Raw genomic sequence first — 18,681 nt, forward strand, 5'->3', positions numbered from 1 at the left:
TGGTAAAGGCTAACATGCAAAGATTGTTCTTATATATCAACTGTTGATATTTTCCATCCAGAACAGGAAATCTGTGCAACATCTTTCCTAAACTTAAAGTTAGGAAAATTGACAAGGTTTTTTTTAAGGCAAGAGGTTATCAAGGAATTAAGATGTATTATGCTGTATGAAACAGCCTGATTACATGCCACTGATAATACCAATGTCAAGACTCAAAAAAATGTTGAGTATCCATCACCACGTACATCAGCAGCATGTATCAATATGCAGCTTAGTTACTTGACTTTTTTTTGATTTATTCATTTGAGCTATTTATTGCTCCACTAACTACAATGAAGAACTTGACTTAAATAGCTACACTGAAACTACACAATGAAGGAAAATTAATCATGCATATATTTGCAGGATATGATTCCTCCTGAGAAAATCCTGTAAGTTAGGAACTAGCACACCTGAAAATTATTTTCATATTTTCATCATTTACTTCGCATTCAAGTTAATTTTATGTATGCATTCTATGATACTGATACTCAACAGAGGTATGGCTATAATTTACCATTAAGGAGAACAGCCCAAGCCTTCTGGGACTGTCATGCAAGAATCAAAATTTAGAGACAATATTTTCCCTCTTTTAAGCCTACTTTGAAAAAAAAAAAAAAAAGAAAATTCCACACCTTCTTTGATAACTTGTGTTTAATGATGTAGGACCTTCATTCAAACTGTTTTTCTTGACATCTTCCTCCCATTTTCTCCTGGTATAGGAACTGCCACCACGTATTGAACTAGCAGATGAGTCTCTGAAAAAAGATTTTAGTTTAGCAAGCTCACATTAAAGATATTAAAGAAGGCTGTTCTTGATGTGAGCTGAACAGCAGCTTCAAATTAAAACCCTGCATAACACACTTAAAATAAACATAACCAAACAGGAATAAAATTACCTTTATGGACAATCATTTTCAAGCCCCTGTGGAAAAATACTATATTCCTACTAACGCCATTAGAAATATCAGAAAAAAGTAACATCAAAAGAAAACTGCTAAAGAGGATTTAACCAGATAAAATCAGCTGTTGGCTTTTATCTGTGATCATTGGTGGCTTTGTTTTTCCCAGAAAAGGAACAAAATATCTACCTGTTTGCCCCTGAGATTATCTAATGTAATAAGGGGAAAACTACTTGGGTTTTTTAGTAGCTGATTTAACGGGATTTTTCATTCTTTGATATTATAAGAAGTTGAAAAGCTGACAAGCCTTCAGAACTCATGATACTGTAGACTAGTGTAAACAGGTTTACAGTAGCCATTCCTGAGTGGCCTGCCACGCATCACTAGCTGACATGACTTTAGTCTGTTGTTGCAGTTTATAGCAGCAAGAAACAACCTTGCAAAAATCTACTTAGAAAAACTATCCTGAAAATTGACACTGAGATGCAAAAACTGAATTTCTAACAAAAATGTGAGTTCAAGATTTGAAATAAAGTTCAGACAGAAGGGAAAATCCCCATGTCTTTCACAAAACTATACATAAAAGGTAACCAGGTGTAAGAAAAAATAAAACAAAACTTTGTAAAGATCTATTTTATGTTCAGATACCTTTGGCCTCAGAATGCACCTCTCTTCTTTTTTGCACAAAAACTTTGCTAGCACTTCTGCAGCTGGAAACAACTTTTGAAAATGATGAAATAATAACAATGTAGTGTTATATCTTACCAGCAAAGAGAAACACAAATATTGAATATCATCTTACACAGAAAGGTCCTGCTGCATGAGAAATTTTTCATAATTACTCAAGGTTTCACTTTGCCAAGACGCAATTGACTTTTGCTGAAGCACTGGCTACTCAACTGAGGCTGGGTGTCTGAGATCTGTTAACCTAAAAGCCCAGCTAGGATTCATCTTGAAGTAATTTCCATCACTCACAGTAGGATGTTAACTGGATTACACTACATTATTGATATGTGAGACAAGTAGGTGTTCAGACAGGTAGAAGAACAATCTGGCATTAAGCCAGACAACAAGGACAAAGACCTGTGACAAAGGCAGAAATCTTAATAATTTATTAAGGTACCTGAAGGGCACATGGTTAAATTCAACATGTAAATAAGGTCAGAATAAATGTCAAAAATCTCTTATGGTTTAGGTAGGCAAGATGGGTTTTCTACATACACCAGGCGAAGTACTGGTGCCTAAACAGTCTGGCCTAAAAGCAGGTTTCATCTCTGGTACCCCAAGGCATACAGAAAGTCCTCAGAAAAATCAATTGTTTGGCAAGCACTGGGACTAACGAGACTGGTGACTGCAGTTAACCCAATCCACATGAGAAAAACTGTGCTATTGCTCACAACCACTTTTGGAACTGCGTCTGTGAATGAGGCATGATGGTTAAGACTGGCACATCCAGGACACAAATAAACCTCAACACTGAAGCAAAACTTAATCCCTTTGTTACAACCAGTAACAGCTTCTAAGAAATAAAACTAAAGAAATGTTTGTCCAAATCCTAAGGTATCTTCTACTTCAGACACTTTTAGAGAACAAGAGTTTTTGAAAAGATCTCAAAGAATAAAAACTGAATAATAATAATCCCTGTATAAACAAACCAAAACTGGCAAATTCAGTCTCAAAGAATATAGTGTGCCAGAGAACGATAGCACAAACAGAAACTCTAAACCGCCGCATTATAGAAATACAGATTAAAATGCATCTGGCCAAGAAAAATGAGAAATGCTAACAAATTACACTGCACTTTAGGGGAGCATGAGATCTGGGATATTCCTCTTCCAAAACAGAATTTGTCACCCAGAGACTAAACTTCAGCAATTTCCTGCAAGCATAAGAAAAAGCAGTATTTATCTTGTGTTTGCACGGAAACAAACCATTCTTATGAATAGCAACAAAAGACACTCCTCTTCAGGTATAAAGAAATTATCAGTCTTATACGCAAGGATTACAACAGCACATTTTGAGCATTTGGAGGCTTTTCATTCAGGTCATTCAACGTTCGGCTATCCAGACATGATCCAACAAAATGCACGACATTAGGAAGACCTCTAAGTTTTGTACTAGGCATTCTACAGTAATTCAAGAAAATGTCCCAAGAGAAGTGAAAAATGGGAAGGTTAAGTTATGGTTATGTTAAGGTAAGATCATGTTACATTCTGACAATGTAAATACGACATCAAAGTATTCCAAATCCTAACAGGTGGGAAGCCTATGCACCTTTTGTTTCTTTTGTACTGAAAACTACATAAGAAGTGTCAGCAAAGAAAATAAAAATCTACAAAAGATGAAAGGTCAACATGTAAACAAGAACAATAGAAGAATGGCTTTTCTAAGCTATGATCTCTGTACTGCTGCTGCACAATATGGTTTTAAGCAAAGACTATAAGAAACACATCATTTTATCGTTATCAAAAGTAATAATGGAGCCCAGCAGCAGCATTTTGTGACTCAAGATAAAGCAGTAAAAAAAAATTTTGATTTTTATTTTTTTCCCCAGGAGGCAACACTCATTGCGCAGTTCTGGTCTTGTCACAGAATAATTTGGACTTTACAAAAAGTCATTATAATTTACAAGACCAAAAACCTTCAGGAACTGGATTATCATATGGATTAGCATAATCTATAAAGCAGGATGGTATAAATTAGCATTGTCTTAAAATACATCAAGTTTGTCAGCCACTCTAAAATCAAGTAATTTTATATTTAAAAGAAATTATAACTTCAGAATCACCTGTTTTCTTTTTCATCAATGTCAGAGGTACTGGCCAGTCGTCTTGGTATTGTAGGTGCAACATATGCAAGTCGAGTTCCTTTTCCATCTTTCTCCTGAAAGACATGTATTTTCTATTAAGTGTTACTATTATTGATTATACTGTTAATTGTTTGGAAAATCATCATCCTTGACAGCTCCAGATGTATTTACTGTGACCAGATTATATAAATGAGTTTTATGCTTTAGTAAAATATTATAAAGACTGCAGTAATGAAAGGAAACTGTTAATGTTTTCATTCTAGTGAGGTAAATGACTCGATTTCTCTTTTTTCTGCTTTGTGGCAGCACAATTCCAACATTGATAACTGAAAGCAACTGGTTCAGTGTTTTTATATGGTAGAGTACATTATTATTCTTAATCTTTAAAACATAGAAACACTTGTACTTGAAACAGAACCACAAGTTCTGTGTTGTTCAGTTACCTAAACAACGCTTGTTTCAGTGGTTCAGTGTATACACTGGATCACTTGGTTCAGTGTATCCATGCTTAATTACAGAACCAATTTTTGTAAATAAAAAAATCACAACGAAATGAAAACAAACACAAAAGAGACTTCTTTTGTTTATAAGATTCTTTCAACATCACTCTCCAAGTGAGGCCAAAACTATCAAACCTCTAGTGTCCCCAAAGTGTAAAAACTACTACTAGCACTGCAAGTCCTAAAAAGGGGTTAAATGCCAGACTTGTACTCCAGATCACCAAGCAATGAAGGTGCATATTACACTTTAAGAAATACTACACAGAAGCTCCATAATTTAACTTTCTGGAATTTTAGTAAAGAAGAGCTGTGTACTAAATTTAGTAAAGAAGAGCTGTGTACTACAATCTTACTTCTATAATACATTATAAACATCTATACTAAGAAAGATATATAAATTCCTTGAAATATTGTTTTAAACTTAATATTACTACCTTTTCTTTGTTGTCCAATGAAGAGGAAAGTCTAGGACTTGAAGCAGAACGCATAACACCTGCAGAGTCCTTTTCTTTCTGAGCTTCTTTGGAAGCAGTAATCTCTGCAAGTGCACCATAACTACCAGTTTTTCTAAGACCCAACCTCCATGAAGCAGGAGATTCATCTTTCCTCTCTTCATCTTTGGGAGAAACCTTGGTTGTAGATGTTGGAAACTGTAACACACATGAAATTTACATTACCTGTGGTAACTCATGCTCCTTGCAGAGATTTGAGAACACAACTGCTTTTAATAATCGTAAGTGCCGAATTCGTAGGGGAGTTGTAATGAGAGGCAACCTATTTTTCTCTTAAATTAGTCAATGAAATAAGAAATGTCAGACTGGTCAAGGTACACTACTCCTCTAAAAGTTAGCTTAGGAAAACTCACACTTTGTAACACACACTGTGAACTTGAGATGCAAACTTAGAAACATGCAAATCTGGTATTAACATTTTGATTAAATATGTTATTTTGCAACCTGTACATAAACCTGTGCACACAAGAACCTCACCATAGATTTTTCACCCTTATTGGGCACAAGAACAATGCCAGTTTTGCGCAAGCCCTGCCTCCATGATGCAGGATCTACTGACTCCACGATAGGCATGATAGGAGGAATGAAATCATACTAAAGCCAATTAAGACAAGACAAAGATGAAGATCGAAAGAATGGAAAACAGAAACAAAAGGTTGTTTTAACACCATGTAGTTTGCTCCTATCTTTATGTTACACAGGTCTTCGTTACAGCACAAAATACCAAAAGCAGTAAGACACTTAAAACCTTAGTAACAGATTCCTACTAAACACAGCAAGTTTATCTCATTCAGAGGCAGAATTACAGTTTGCACAGAAGAGAACAAAGCCTATGACCTAACAAGGTCCATGGCCTAAATCCTCATACTGTTGAGAACACTGGAAGATTCACACTAACATACCCCTTATCTTCTAATCCTATATCATTCATATCCTTTAATCACATCCCATGCTGGCTTAGCTACCCTCCCAAACCTGCTTTACTTCAGTACTCGCAGTCAGAGAGCAGCACTATTGAATGCCATGTAGACTGAAGAAAACCCAAATTCAAGCTTAGTACTGCATCTGCACCACCTGTGCGCAACATATGGTTTGGCCATCTATGGTGTAAAAGCAGAAGAGCAGCTGCAGTAGCACAGACAGTATAAACCTGAAAAGGCACGTGCAAGAGTAGGTGAAAGATCACTCATACAGTGCTGCTTTACCTTCATTAGTAAAGACAGTTTAAAAACTTTTTGTTCATTGATACGAGCTTCAACTACTCCTCTAGATCACATGTACCTGCTGTGTTACAAGATAATCAGTCTTGATATAAATGTGCATTTATTTTGTTGCTAAAGCCCCTGAGCTTTTCATACAATATTAGGAAGATAACTACAGTTTACTTTTAAACTGTACCTTTTACCTTTGAGATCAAAACATAAAAAAATTACTGCATATAAAATTACAACAGTGTATTAACGATTTGTAAGAGGTTATAATTCAGTTTAAAATCAAACTTATTTCTTCCTATAAAAATAACCCCCCTTGTCATTTAATCACACAACTGCATCTGTTACATTAACAGATGCTCTGTAAGATGAATCATCATTAGATTCTATTGTGAGTAGGAAAATATAACCCCAGTAAGCTCCCAGGAGCTAAATACACTACATACTATTCCCCCAGCAGTATGTCTTTTCTCTCTACTGTGGCTTCATTATATCACAGCTACCATTTCTCCTGAACACAGTTTTCAGAAGCATCAGTAGTGGGTTACACTTTCATTATGATGCATATAGAAAAGTTGTACTGATTGACAAATGAAGACTTACCAGCTTACTATCCAGTCTGCTCTGATATTCTAAAAGTTTGACTTGTGTACTATCTTCTGACTATGCATTATTATCTACTGTAATTTTTCCCCCAGGCATACCTATCTTCCTCTGACAAGCCAAATTAAAGTTCTTTCAAATTAACTTGTCATGTAAAGTTACAAGCTGTAAAAAGCTTCAAGCATGCAATATGGCTTTACTAGGTGTGTTTTTTGAGCTGTCCATTGAAAAAATGTGTCCTAATTATCTAGCTCTTCCATGAGGTCCTAACCATATTGAAACAGGGATGAGACCTACAGTACTTCTTACTGCACAAATACAGACACAGAGAGACACTAGAACTGTGGCTTCTAGAAATTTTGGTGGAGTCCAACATAGAAAAGACTTCCAAAGATGAAGTTTAGCTTCAGAAAAAACAAGAACTCCACTCACTGTGCAACAATTTTTTTTTTTTTTTAGGAGGATCTTCCATTCAGCTACTTTTTTTGGAATTAAGCTACAGTTTAGAATTAAAACCATTCAAAATTTAAAAAAAATGAACACAGTTTCTGGAGAAGAATACAAAATATTTTAAGAATCTGTGCATAATTTCATCAATTCACTTTGGTTAACCCAATCCATTTTTATACTAGAATCAAAAAACGTATGCTTACCCAGAAGAAAAGAAATAGAAAATCACAAAAAAGGTATTTTATTTTACCTTCTTAACAGGCGATGTAGGTGGCCCTTGGCCACCAGCTACTGAAGGCGCCGTCACAGCAACCGATGCTGATTGTGTACTTGTGGTATTTGCATTATTAGCTGCCAACGTTTTGGTCTTATCTGCAAAATATTTACAAGATTTTAATTTTCATTTTTCTTTCACAATTTCTTCACCTCTAAAACACAGAGTAGAATTTCTATTGAACAAATTTGACAGTCAATTTTACAAACAGCATTTTATTATTTATTCCTCAGTGTTTTCCCCATCACTCCCAATCTGTATCTTAGCTAGGTCCATCTTTTTTTCTAAGAGGTCATGCATGTAATGTTTTTTTTTGGTATTCAGGAAGTGTTACCACTCAGAGATGATGAGACAAAACCACAGAATCATTCAAGCTGGAAGTGACCTCAGGAGATCACCTAATTCAACCTTCTGTTCAAAGGAGGGTCAATACTGCCTACAGACCAGGTTGCTCAGGGCTTTGATGAGACATGTCTTGTAAACCTCTAGAGACAGAGATTCCACAGTCTCCCCAGACAGCCTATATTTTAGTAGCTAGATAATGAGCATAAAAAATTGTAACAGTAGGAGGTATGTTGGCATCTAATCTGATCTCATTAATGCATATAAATATCTCAAAGGTGGGTTCCAAGAGGATGGTGCCAGACTCTTTTCAGTGGTGCCCAGTGAAAGGACACAGAGTGATAGCCATAAACTAAAATACAAGAAGTTCTACCTCAACATGAGGAAAGACTTTTTCACATTGGGGGTAGCAGCCACAGGACGGTTGTGGAGTCTCCCTCTTTGGATGACCATCTGGTCACATTTCCACGTAACTTGTTCTGGGTGACCCTGTATTGGCAGGGGGTTGGACTAGATGATCTACAGAGGTCCCTTCCAACCCTGACTACCCTTTGATTCTGTGATTATGTAATAATTAATTTGAACTAAAGAAGATAGGTGCTTATTCAAAGTGAAATATTTGTTCTCGGATAACTGTGTATGTTGAGTTCAAAGAAATGATTAACTGCACAGAGAACCCAGCCAGGAATTCTGGTCACCAGAATGACTTGTGGCAGGGACTTGCCTTCCAGAGCGCTGACTTTCCATTTGCTTCATTCCTTCTTTGTCCCCTGTTTTCCCTACCAAAGTTTCACTGTCTATCTACTCTTCTGCTTTGTCCTTTCTACCAAAATTTCTTTCTCTGTGCTTCATGTACCTTAATCCCTCTTATATAAACATACAGAAAATGACACGGTTGTGATACAGTAACTGTTGTCACTGCATTTGCTTCAGCTTCATAATGTTACACCTCACTTCTGTTTCACGTATTCAAATTGCACATTCTTTGGGATGGGACGCTACTTCCTATCTGTGCAGTATGGAGCAACATGGGATTCAATCCCCACTGGATTTGGCCTTACAATAAACACACTTTTACATCTACACTACCTATACAGCATAGGAGCAGTTAACTTGGAAAGTATGCAATGTTTCATAGCATTCTCACAACTACATTCAAATTCAACAAAGTACCAGTCTTCAACCAGAAATTGTATAATTCATGGTATTGCTGTTACATACTTGTTTTAGTTATGGACATAGTTGAACAAATGTTTCGAAAGTGACTTATGCAGTAAGCAAATACAAATACAAAAAAACCAGCTTACATGACTAACCACTTAATGGAAAGTACTTTCTAAACACAACTGAAAAAAATGGTGGTAAAATTCTAGATGATAAAAAGCTGAACAGGACAATGTGGACTGACAGTAAAATTTGAGATGATGCACAGGCAGATCTGATGGAAAACTGTGAACAATTAAAATGATTTAAAATATAGAAAAAAGTTATCTGGAGCAAAAGCATGGAAGGAGAAAAATGGTTTTTTCACAACTGTATTCTGAAATTATTTCTAGGACACCAAGAACATAGTCGTATTCATGGCTGAGCTAATACTGACTAACTTTCAAAAAACATTAAAGTACCCCAAAGTAAGGTACAAAACCTAAACTGCTGAAAAATTTTGTTTTTCATCATGTTTCCCTGTCCTTTGCAAGATGCTAGCTTTGTATTCATAATTCCCCTCTTGGTCTTACAGACAGAATTGTATTTATTTTGAAACTGTATTCTCACATAACTCATGTAACAAATTATAAGCTTTAGGAAAACATTTAAAATATCCCGAGAGATTAGAAATCACAGTTTCCAGTACTTCAGAATATGGAACACTATTAAAATACTTCACAACCAGACTGCTCCTTATAATATTAAGATTTTTCACTAGAAAAATCTTTCACTACCTTAAGCCGAATAACGGGAAAAGAAAGGGAAAGTACAATCTTGGAACTTAGAGATGCAGCTCTACAGGGAAAAGCCTAAAGTCCATCTTGCCAAATAAAGTATGATAAAGCCTTGTTGATATTAAAACTCCCAAAGTTTACATAAATTAATTCTTGTGTCAGAGTCAAATTTTCCTGGCACAAACTACATACTGGCAATGAAGAGAACACAATTACCAGAATCATAAAGCTCAGCAGACATTACAGTAAGCTCAATGACAGAGAAATTACTATGTTATATATTATAAGTGGTTTGAATTTAGCAAAGCTCAGTAAATAACTGATGCAAGTATACTAAGGTAAAAGACTAATTACAAAGCTTGACAGACATTTTTTCCAGCTTAATAGAGAAATGCTGGCTTACTTCAAAATATAAAAAAATAATTAAACCATAACAGACAGCTTGGTTCAGCAACTTGTTTTTACTTCTACCTACATTAAAAGTTCATGACAGATTGGTTCTAAAATACCTTTTAGTCTTACCTTTCAGATGAAGAAATTAGAATGTATTAAAATGAAAACCAACAGCTCACCAAAAATGGTCACTTATTTTTAAACATCTAAGTATAAAATATTAACAAGCTATTTCTAATGACATCCTTGTCTATGTATTTTATTGCTGCATTGTAATTTTAAAATTCTTTATTAGGATCGAACATACATATTTAAATACTAATTGGCTGACATTTGTTTTCTGGTTTGAAAGAAAATGATACTATGCTATTCTTACATCACTATTGGCTATTCTGAAAATTGTTCAAGAAAAAACCAACCCATAAATTCCATAGAAGAGCAAAATACAGGGTAATATGCATACAACTTTGCGTACAATCCCAAACTTTTCAAAGACCATTCCTCTTTAACTCAAGTTGTATATGAAGTAACTGTTAACATTAAGATAACACCTTTAAAAGTTTATCTCAGTGCACACTGAAAATATACGCACTATTACTCTATCAGTACCTGAGTCACGATTGCCAGATTAATTGATAATTACTTCAGGATGGAAAGAGCAAATAAGAATGTTTGTAATTTTACTGATCCAATCTCTAAACCAGTTCCACAAGCAAATACTGCTACAAAACCTTCATTTCTCATTTGATCTTCTTTTTCAATGTTTCTGACACTGAAATGTTTCTGACATGCTACTTAAGGCTTATATTATTCTATTTAATTAAAAGTATCAATTGTTAAGTAGCCAATCAAGTAAACTGGTTAATAGCTTTAACCTAAGTAGCCACAGTAAACACATCCGTTTGATGTATCTGTTATGACTTTCAACTTGTATAAACTTGCTTTAATATGACTGGAAGCTTAGTGAAATGCAGAAAAATAAGTGAAACGTACTATATTTAACCCTCTATCATGTGATATTAAATAAGTAAATTCATAAAGTAAAAACTTGAAGAAAGGCAATGCTCCAAATAACATACCAGTCTCTGCTTCAGATTCTGAGTCATCCTCCTCTTCCTCTTCACTAGAACAACTGGATTCATCCTTCTTTCCCTCTTCTTCCTCATCTGCTTTTTCTTGCTCCAGAGACTCTGTATTCTTTTCTTGCTCCATAATCAATGTCTCCTTACTGAGTTTAAAAAGAAAAGTACTTACTAAGTTCCAAAAAATTTACTAAAGCCTCTTAAGTAGGGCTTTGTGATAGCTTGTAAAGTCATCTTTTTTAAGAGCTTATAATTTTTCCTATTTTACTTACTTTTTGAATGTTTTCTGTGTCTGATTATTATCCAGGTTGGCTGTGGATTCAATTAGGGGAGATTTCTTTTCACGTTTCTCACTATGAAGCTTCAAAAAATAGAATGATGCAGTTTAATAGATAGAATGGTACCACTGTGACAAAATTACAAATGGAGAGAAATCTTCTCTAATTATTACAAATACTGGAGTGTGTGTGTATAAGCTTTCAAAGTTCAAAACTCTAAAATATCAGAAACTGTTATTCCAATTGTTGATACTTCAGATCATAAAATGACACTGGACGAGGCAAGTAGTAGAGCATCTTTCTTCTTCGAAGGCTTTTTGGTTACCACAACTGACCAAGTAATGCATAAAAGATCTTTTGAGACGGCTGTAGGATTACCTGAATTGAAGTGCCAAATCAAAACTTTGGTTTTAATCTTTATGCTGCTCTTGAGCTGAATACCATAATCCTATGTACAATAAACTATAACATACACACACATATATATATGTATACATATATATGCACAAGGCCTACCAGATTCTGCTTCTTTTGCAATTCTTCTAAATATCCTAGAATATCTTCATCTGCTACATCAAACGCTGTCTGACCCTGGAGAAAGGGAAGAAGTAAAATATCGTAATTGTGCAAGAGAATTTAAATACAACAGACTACAATGTCTTCTCACATTACGATGCAGGTAAAGGAGCACATTCAGAGAGAGAAATTGAAAAATATAAGTCAAGCTCTATTGCAAACTGTTAGTCTGTCAGTATTTGAAAACAATTTTGCAATATTACTTTTTTTGGGGGTAATTGAAACAAAACCATCTATACCTGATGAGTAAACACATTTAAGTGATAAAGACATAACAACAACATTTTCCTGTCCTTTGAAGCGAACAAAAACCCACTATGAAGGAAAAGAAAAGTAGATTGATGAATATAATTCTCACAATATTAGTTCCAAACAAACAACTGTTCTCAATGGCAGTTGTATGGATGGATCCTGAGCAGTTCAGTATCCTTCCCATTGTAGACTACCACAACAACCACAGATTGATTTTTTAAAGATTACAATATTTAAACAAGCTATACTAAATTTAAGTAGCCATGCTTTCCCATTTTACAGCAAAACTCTGTTTTACAATTTACATTCCATTTTAGAGAAGATCTGCTACGACCACTTGTTCTTATTTATCTTTAGCGTATGACTTCCATGAGCCATGAACTTGAAGGCTGGAATCTAGGCAAATTCCTAGATCCACTGGTATATATGCAGCTGCATCAACATGATGGGTGGATTTCACGAGATGTTGGGAGGATCATGACAAGATCAGTCTAGTAAGTTCTTCTGTACGATAACCAGCAATAAAGACAGAGCTGTCATTTAAATGCAGTCAGAGCAGCTTATAAAAACAACTAAAGGTGTTCCTATTTGCACTTATTTCAGTTTCTCAAAATGTTAACTAAAGGTAAATATATTCCTAATGACACTGTGAAGGCTATCTTAACTGGTTAGACAGGAAACCACTAATTTTCACATCCATAAAGCTTCTGACCATACAGAAGCATGTGCACTTTTCAACAAGGCTTATCCAAAAGAGTTTGACATTTGAACTGTTATCTCAAGTTTATATTTGCTTTATGACTACAGTTTTTAAAGTGGCCTTCTATTTTTAGGTAGCTGTTAAGTGGGAGTTAGACCTACCTTGACCACAAGGAGTCATTTTACAAAAAACTGTTGTAGTTGGAAGGTTACATCTAAACCCAAATCCACAACAATTGATATCTGAAGTGCCTAAACATTAAAGGCTGAGTTCTCCAAGGTGCTAAGCACATACAACTGAAACCAAATCCAGAGGAGTTTTCAATCTTCTGATCTCCAAAACCAAAAATGCTTACTAGCTTACTTAAGAACACAACAGGCAAATCTTTCCTAGCTTGCAGAGACAAGCCCATATACCAAAAAAAACCAGCTGACATATTTCTATGCCGCCTTATTTCTTATTCTTGCCTAGGTGGAGTTGGACATACTTTTATTAAAGTGCTCTCTAGCGTATTATATCCGCATTGTCACAGTCCCAGTAAAAAGTCTAACACATAATTTGAAAAACTGGCTTTGATTAATTACATCTCCGTCTGACTACCTGATACAAAATACAATTATGCAGCTGACATTTTTAAGTTCTGTAAGCATTATACAGAAAGAGTTGAAGCTATCTGGAATTTCGTTTCGGAATTCACTAATTTTATTATAAGTATCCTCCATTTGTAATGAATAAAAATTCAACAAAGTCTAAAAATGTTAAGCAGCAGTAATTTTACCCTTACATAGAGTAAATATTTGCTAATTCATGGTCTGTATCTGCATTATTTTCCTAATTTATTTTTAAAAGTTTATGAAAAAATTCTATGAAGAATCCATCTTAAGAGTTGGGCAGGTAATTTACATATATACTATTGACAGTAACTGGAAGCAGATCAGAACACACTGCAAAGAAAAGAATGAGAGCTCAGCACTTACATAGTTGAATGAAAAGGTTTGGATCCTTCTGATGCCTGTGTGAATCATGAATGTATTTGTACTTATTGGGAGCAAGATCTTGCAAAGCCAGCAAGCTACACAGGCATAGAAGTCTAGGAAATACAGTTTAGGAAGCATTCAAATTATGTCTAGTGAGTCCAGAGATGCCTAAAAGTTTCTTCCAGCACACCCAAATCAGCATTATATAGTGGTAACTCTTCAGTATGGCAGCACAAGCTTATTTTAAGAGTTCAACCTCCTCAGAGATCAAATGAAAGCCTGTATGCAATCCATCAAGTCACTAATTTTGCTTCACTGAAATGTCAACAAACCCTTTCGATTTTGAGTTTCCATGTCAAAGATTGCATGGACCATTTAATAAAGAACTAAGCATCATGTCGGCTTAGAAATTAATTTAGACAACCAGAGAATTTAGTTTTGAACACAAACATGCTGTTTTGACAAAACATGCATTATATAAAGCTCCACGTACAGTAAACAGCAGTTTATCATCACTTTTCTTACCCTGGCTTCTAAAGTCACTTTAGAGACCAGAACTTTGTATCTTGACAAGGATTACATAAAAATCCTACCACTTTGTTGACAGCCTCCATATCACATAGGTTTTCCACTAAAATGCGACATGCTTCTTCTTTACCCCAGTGAGCAGCAGCATGAAGTGGTGTCCAGCCATCATAATCTTTAATATTTACATCGTAGTGAGCCTGTATTAAAAGCCTAAAGAAATTAAAAGAAACAGATTTTGACACTACTGACAGGGATAAATAAATTGTCGTAAAAATCATTAAATTATTCTATGATAATATTCTTCTCCTTTTTCAGCATAGATATTTTGGTTGGGCTATTGAAAATTGATTGATTTTACTTCTCACAGAAACATTTGCCTTTTCATTGTTCAGTAGGTATATATTTCTAAGGAAAAATCAGGAAAAACAGTCTTTTCCATTCTATTCACTTTCTCTTCAAAGCATTGCTTCTATTAGCAATAGAAAAAAGTTAGATAATTTTCTTTTCATGTGTAGTAATAGAGAATAGCCCTTTTAAGGAAAAGAGTTGTAAAATGTAAAAAATTTTGTTCTTATTAGTAAATTCTTAAAACTACCTCCCATTCTAATATTAGTTGCTTGAAACTTGCATCTCCTTCTGTCATGAGCAGTTTTGCAACAATCCAGTGTTTACATGTTTCAATTTCTCTCTGAGGGAACAGAGCTTCTCAAATAGAGGACCTGCCATTCAGCCTGCATTTAATACTCAAATTTAGCATGGTTCTGAGGTGAGCGTCAAAGTGACAAAGGATACTTAACCTAACAAACACTTCTACGTAAAGGGCTAACAGCTCTCTCTACCGCTGTCCATAATTGTTAAAAATCACATAACCACAAAGTATTCTTCTCGAAAAATTCCCCCAGCTTCTCAAGAGCCAATATACTTATAGTAGTATCCTCCAATAAGTCAACCTTCACATATGCTTAGCTGTAAAGTCTTGCAGTCTGGCATCCTATACAAAGGACACGTTTTTGATAATTTGAAGTAATCACAAAAATTGCCTGCACACATATTTTTCCCCTCCTAGGAAAAGTATATGGACTGGATTGCAAAAAACTACAATAACTGAGAGAGCTAGAAAACAATAGAACAATTATAGATAAAACTCCCTTACAGACACATACTACTCTAAAACTAAAATTACTCTTTTCCAACAGAATAATTTCTCTTTGTCATGTTGAAGCATCAGGGTTTTTTGAAGTAGAACTCTCATTCAGTAAATTGCTCTGCAGACCTTAAAGGCAGCAATACTCACAGAGTCAGGATGTGCGCTCATTTTCATTCATGTTACAATATCTAAGTGCTCCTAGCACTGGTAAAGCAGTCAAATAAATCTATAATCACAGCAAAGCAATGTTATTACTAATTATGCTTTACTGAAATAAAGCAGAGCTTTTATGGAAAAAACTATTAAATTTCTGTTGGGGTATATACTGATATTATATTAACGAAAAACTACCTGTCAATTAGGGGACACCACAAGCCTGAAGCTTTCCAGGAAAGCTTTCAAGAGTCATGATTTTCAACAATATGAAAATGTAGAATTACCTGGTTTTCAGGTGTAAAAACTTTTAGTCTGGATTACAAACTGTGCTTTAGGTCTGCAAATAAATATGTTGTCTTGAAAATACGTACAAACCAGAATTTATAATGCTAACTGGCATTATGAAAAGGTCTTAGGCTTGTTTACATAGTTGGTTTTAGAAACTGGACAAGTTCTTTATCAACTTCCTTCTCTTAAATAAGTATTCAGGCTAAATATGTACATTGTATTCATATTTCGAATGATTTAAAATGAAAGCTAACAGCATCATGATTTATGAGTGCTTGAAAACATAAAATCAAGCTTTGAGAAAAGATTGTTCTAGAGACTGATTTTTTCAAGATACAACTCCTAAAAGTTAGAAGTGTCCAATTCTATCAATTCCAAGCAGTGTAACATCAAGATGAGAAAATACGAAAAGTTTCCATTTAAACCACACTTACTTTAAGACTTCTGTATAGCCCTTAGCAGCAGCTACATGAAGTGCTGTACCACCAGATTTTGCATGCCTGACATCATTTATATGGCCACTGTTGAGCCACTGTCTTGCATCTCTTAGCATTATTCTTTCTTCTTCTTTTCGAGCTGATTCTATATCAACCCCTAATTCAGATAGGGAAGGGGAGAGGGTAAGAGAGGACACAAAATATTTTAGTTCAAATACTTCAATTTAATTATGTAACAAATCTTATGCCATGTTTAGGTGATACAATAAAATAACCACTAAACAATATGAATAATGTTTGGAGTTAGATATGAATATCTTTTTGAAGATGAATCCTAACAGGTTATAGAAACATCCAATGTTATAAGACAGTTTGCATGCATAATGCATTTTTTAACAAAAGGGTTTATAAACAGGATTATAAATAAATAATAACTGTAAAAATCAATCTACTAAAACTGGCTCTTTCATTTTAAGAATGTCTACCATCACAGTAATAACCATTGAACTGACCTGTTAAAAAAAGAGGAAAATTCTATTTTAACTTTCTAAGCACTAAAATATAAGTCTTATATATACATATAAGTTGATGTATCTGTACAAAATAGAAAACAACTAAAATTGTTTTACAAAGAGCTATCTAGGGGAAGAGAAACAGCCTCACTTTTCAACACTGATGACACGATGGAGGTGTATTTTTTATACTTTCTACAGCATTTCTGGTTTGTCTTCTATCACTGTGAATCATAAACTTTACACTCAAAAAGCCAACCCTTTGGATATCTCACTTCATAGCTTAAGTAAAAAAACCAAAAACACTGAAAACTTTTTATAGTATGTCTCACATAAAATTATCACACACTGATGAAAAGGGAGAAAGGCAGTCCAACATTATAACATCAACAAGTATATACATCACGTTAAACAGATGAGAATAAATTACAGACCCTGATGGGCAAAGCAAACATATATTTGTAAACATTTTTTAATTACTACTACATGGAGCAATCTTAGGAACATAGCAGAAAAGGGGTCTTGAAGAGAACTATGCGTAAGCATAGTTCTATCTATGATGCCTGAATGGTGACAACTTGTAAGGAGAAGTGTTTTAGTAACTGTGATCATCAAGATTACAAACTGTAGCTGACCTTTAACAGAAAAATCAGTGGCCCAATCTTCAGCAAAACAATTTTATTTGTAACGATTTCTCTAATCTTAGACACTGGTATGCACGGACTTGAGAGATATATACTGTTCTTCTGTCTTCTGGACTTCTAATTTCTTGTAGAGGAAATCATTAACATGGACATAATAAAAACATATCTAGAAACAGGTACTGATCTTCTAGATAAAACCACAGACCTCAACAATAGTCCGTATAGCCTATTAAATCAGAGATTCAAAACACTTAAAAGATAGATGCCCCTTGACTCAGATCTAATTCTACATTCTTTCAGTATTTCCTGCCAAAACTTCATCTCTCCCCAAACTTTTTTTCTCCAGCACACTTGTTTCTATCACATAGCTCTCCTAACTGTCCAACTAGTAAAAGTACAACATCAAGCAGACCCCAAACAAGAGTATGCAAAGCTAGAACATCTCTTTTCAAAACTACTTCAAATAATTAATAAACTAATTTTCACAGTCTTTATAATGAATGGCAATTTCAAGCTCTAATGTCTTCAAACGAACCGCAAGCCACTAATCTTTTACAGGGTGAATGAATCCCCAGAGGATGGAAACCAAATGAAATCCAACTTGACTGTTGCCCATTTAAACACGCAGCAGAAACTGAGGTACGCAGCGAAGCGGCCGTCATTAAACAAATTATTAGTATCACAAAATGAAAACACACAGATAATATAGAGATGATTCTATGTAATGCAAAGCATCATTCTACTGTGTAAAATGTGGTAAAACAGATTATAATAAAACAGATTCATCCAGCTCTTATCAATCCACTGGCAACTAGAAAGTCAAAGCAGTGAACTGAAAAATTGAAAGCAATTATATGGGCATTGCTGAAACACCCTTAAGGCAGTGGACAGCAGAGTGATATATTTGTTATGTTATGTATGAATTAGTATTCCATAGTTGCTGCAATTCCTCAACTATAGAGCAGCCAAACCCTTGAAAATGACATGCCTATATCAAAATTTCCTGAAACGCAGGAATATACAAATACGTAAGAAGAAAAAACAAAAACCCACAAAACTACAAAATCCCCCCCAAAATAACAAAAAAATCACCCCCCAAAAGCCAAGAAATTAAAACAAACAAACAAAC

General features: G+C 34.7%; 1 protein-coding gene across 4 annotated transcripts in view; it reads right to left on the minus strand.

Moving 5' to 3' along the window:
• PPP1R12A (protein phosphatase 1 regulatory subunit 12A) overlaps positions 1-18,681 on the minus strand; it is a 115,067-nt gene that overhangs the window by 34,026 nt on the left and 62,360 nt on the right. For 3 of the 4 annotated variants that reach the window (XM_027679778.1, XM_027679777.1, XM_027679776.1), the window contains exons 4-12: positions 16,394-16,553; positions 14,434-14,578; positions 11,852-11,926; positions 11,330-11,418; positions 11,055-11,203; positions 7,277-7,398; positions 4,685-4,900; positions 3,730-3,824; positions 675-797 (exon numbers count right to left, since the gene is read on the minus strand). In XM_027679778.1, coding sequence (XP_027535579.1) covers positions 675-797; positions 3,730-3,824; positions 4,685-4,900; positions 7,277-7,398; positions 11,055-11,203; positions 11,330-11,418; positions 11,852-11,926; positions 14,434-14,578; positions 16,394-16,553 — 1,174 coding nt within the window. The remainder of the gene's footprint in view (positions 1-674; positions 798-3,729; positions 3,825-4,684; positions 4,901-7,276; positions 7,399-11,054; positions 11,204-11,329; positions 11,419-11,851; positions 11,927-14,433; positions 14,579-16,393; positions 16,554-18,681) is intronic. The other variant, XM_027679779.1, reaches the window with a different exon arrangement.

Source organism: Neopelma chrysocephalum, unplaced genomic scaffold (assembly GCF_003984885.1).
Source record: "Neopelma chrysocephalum unplaced genomic scaffold, ASM398488v2 Primary Assembly neopelma1_59, whole genome shotgun sequence".
NCBI classification, from domain to species: Eukaryota; Metazoa; Chordata; class Aves; order Passeriformes; family Pipridae; genus Neopelma; species Neopelma chrysocephalum.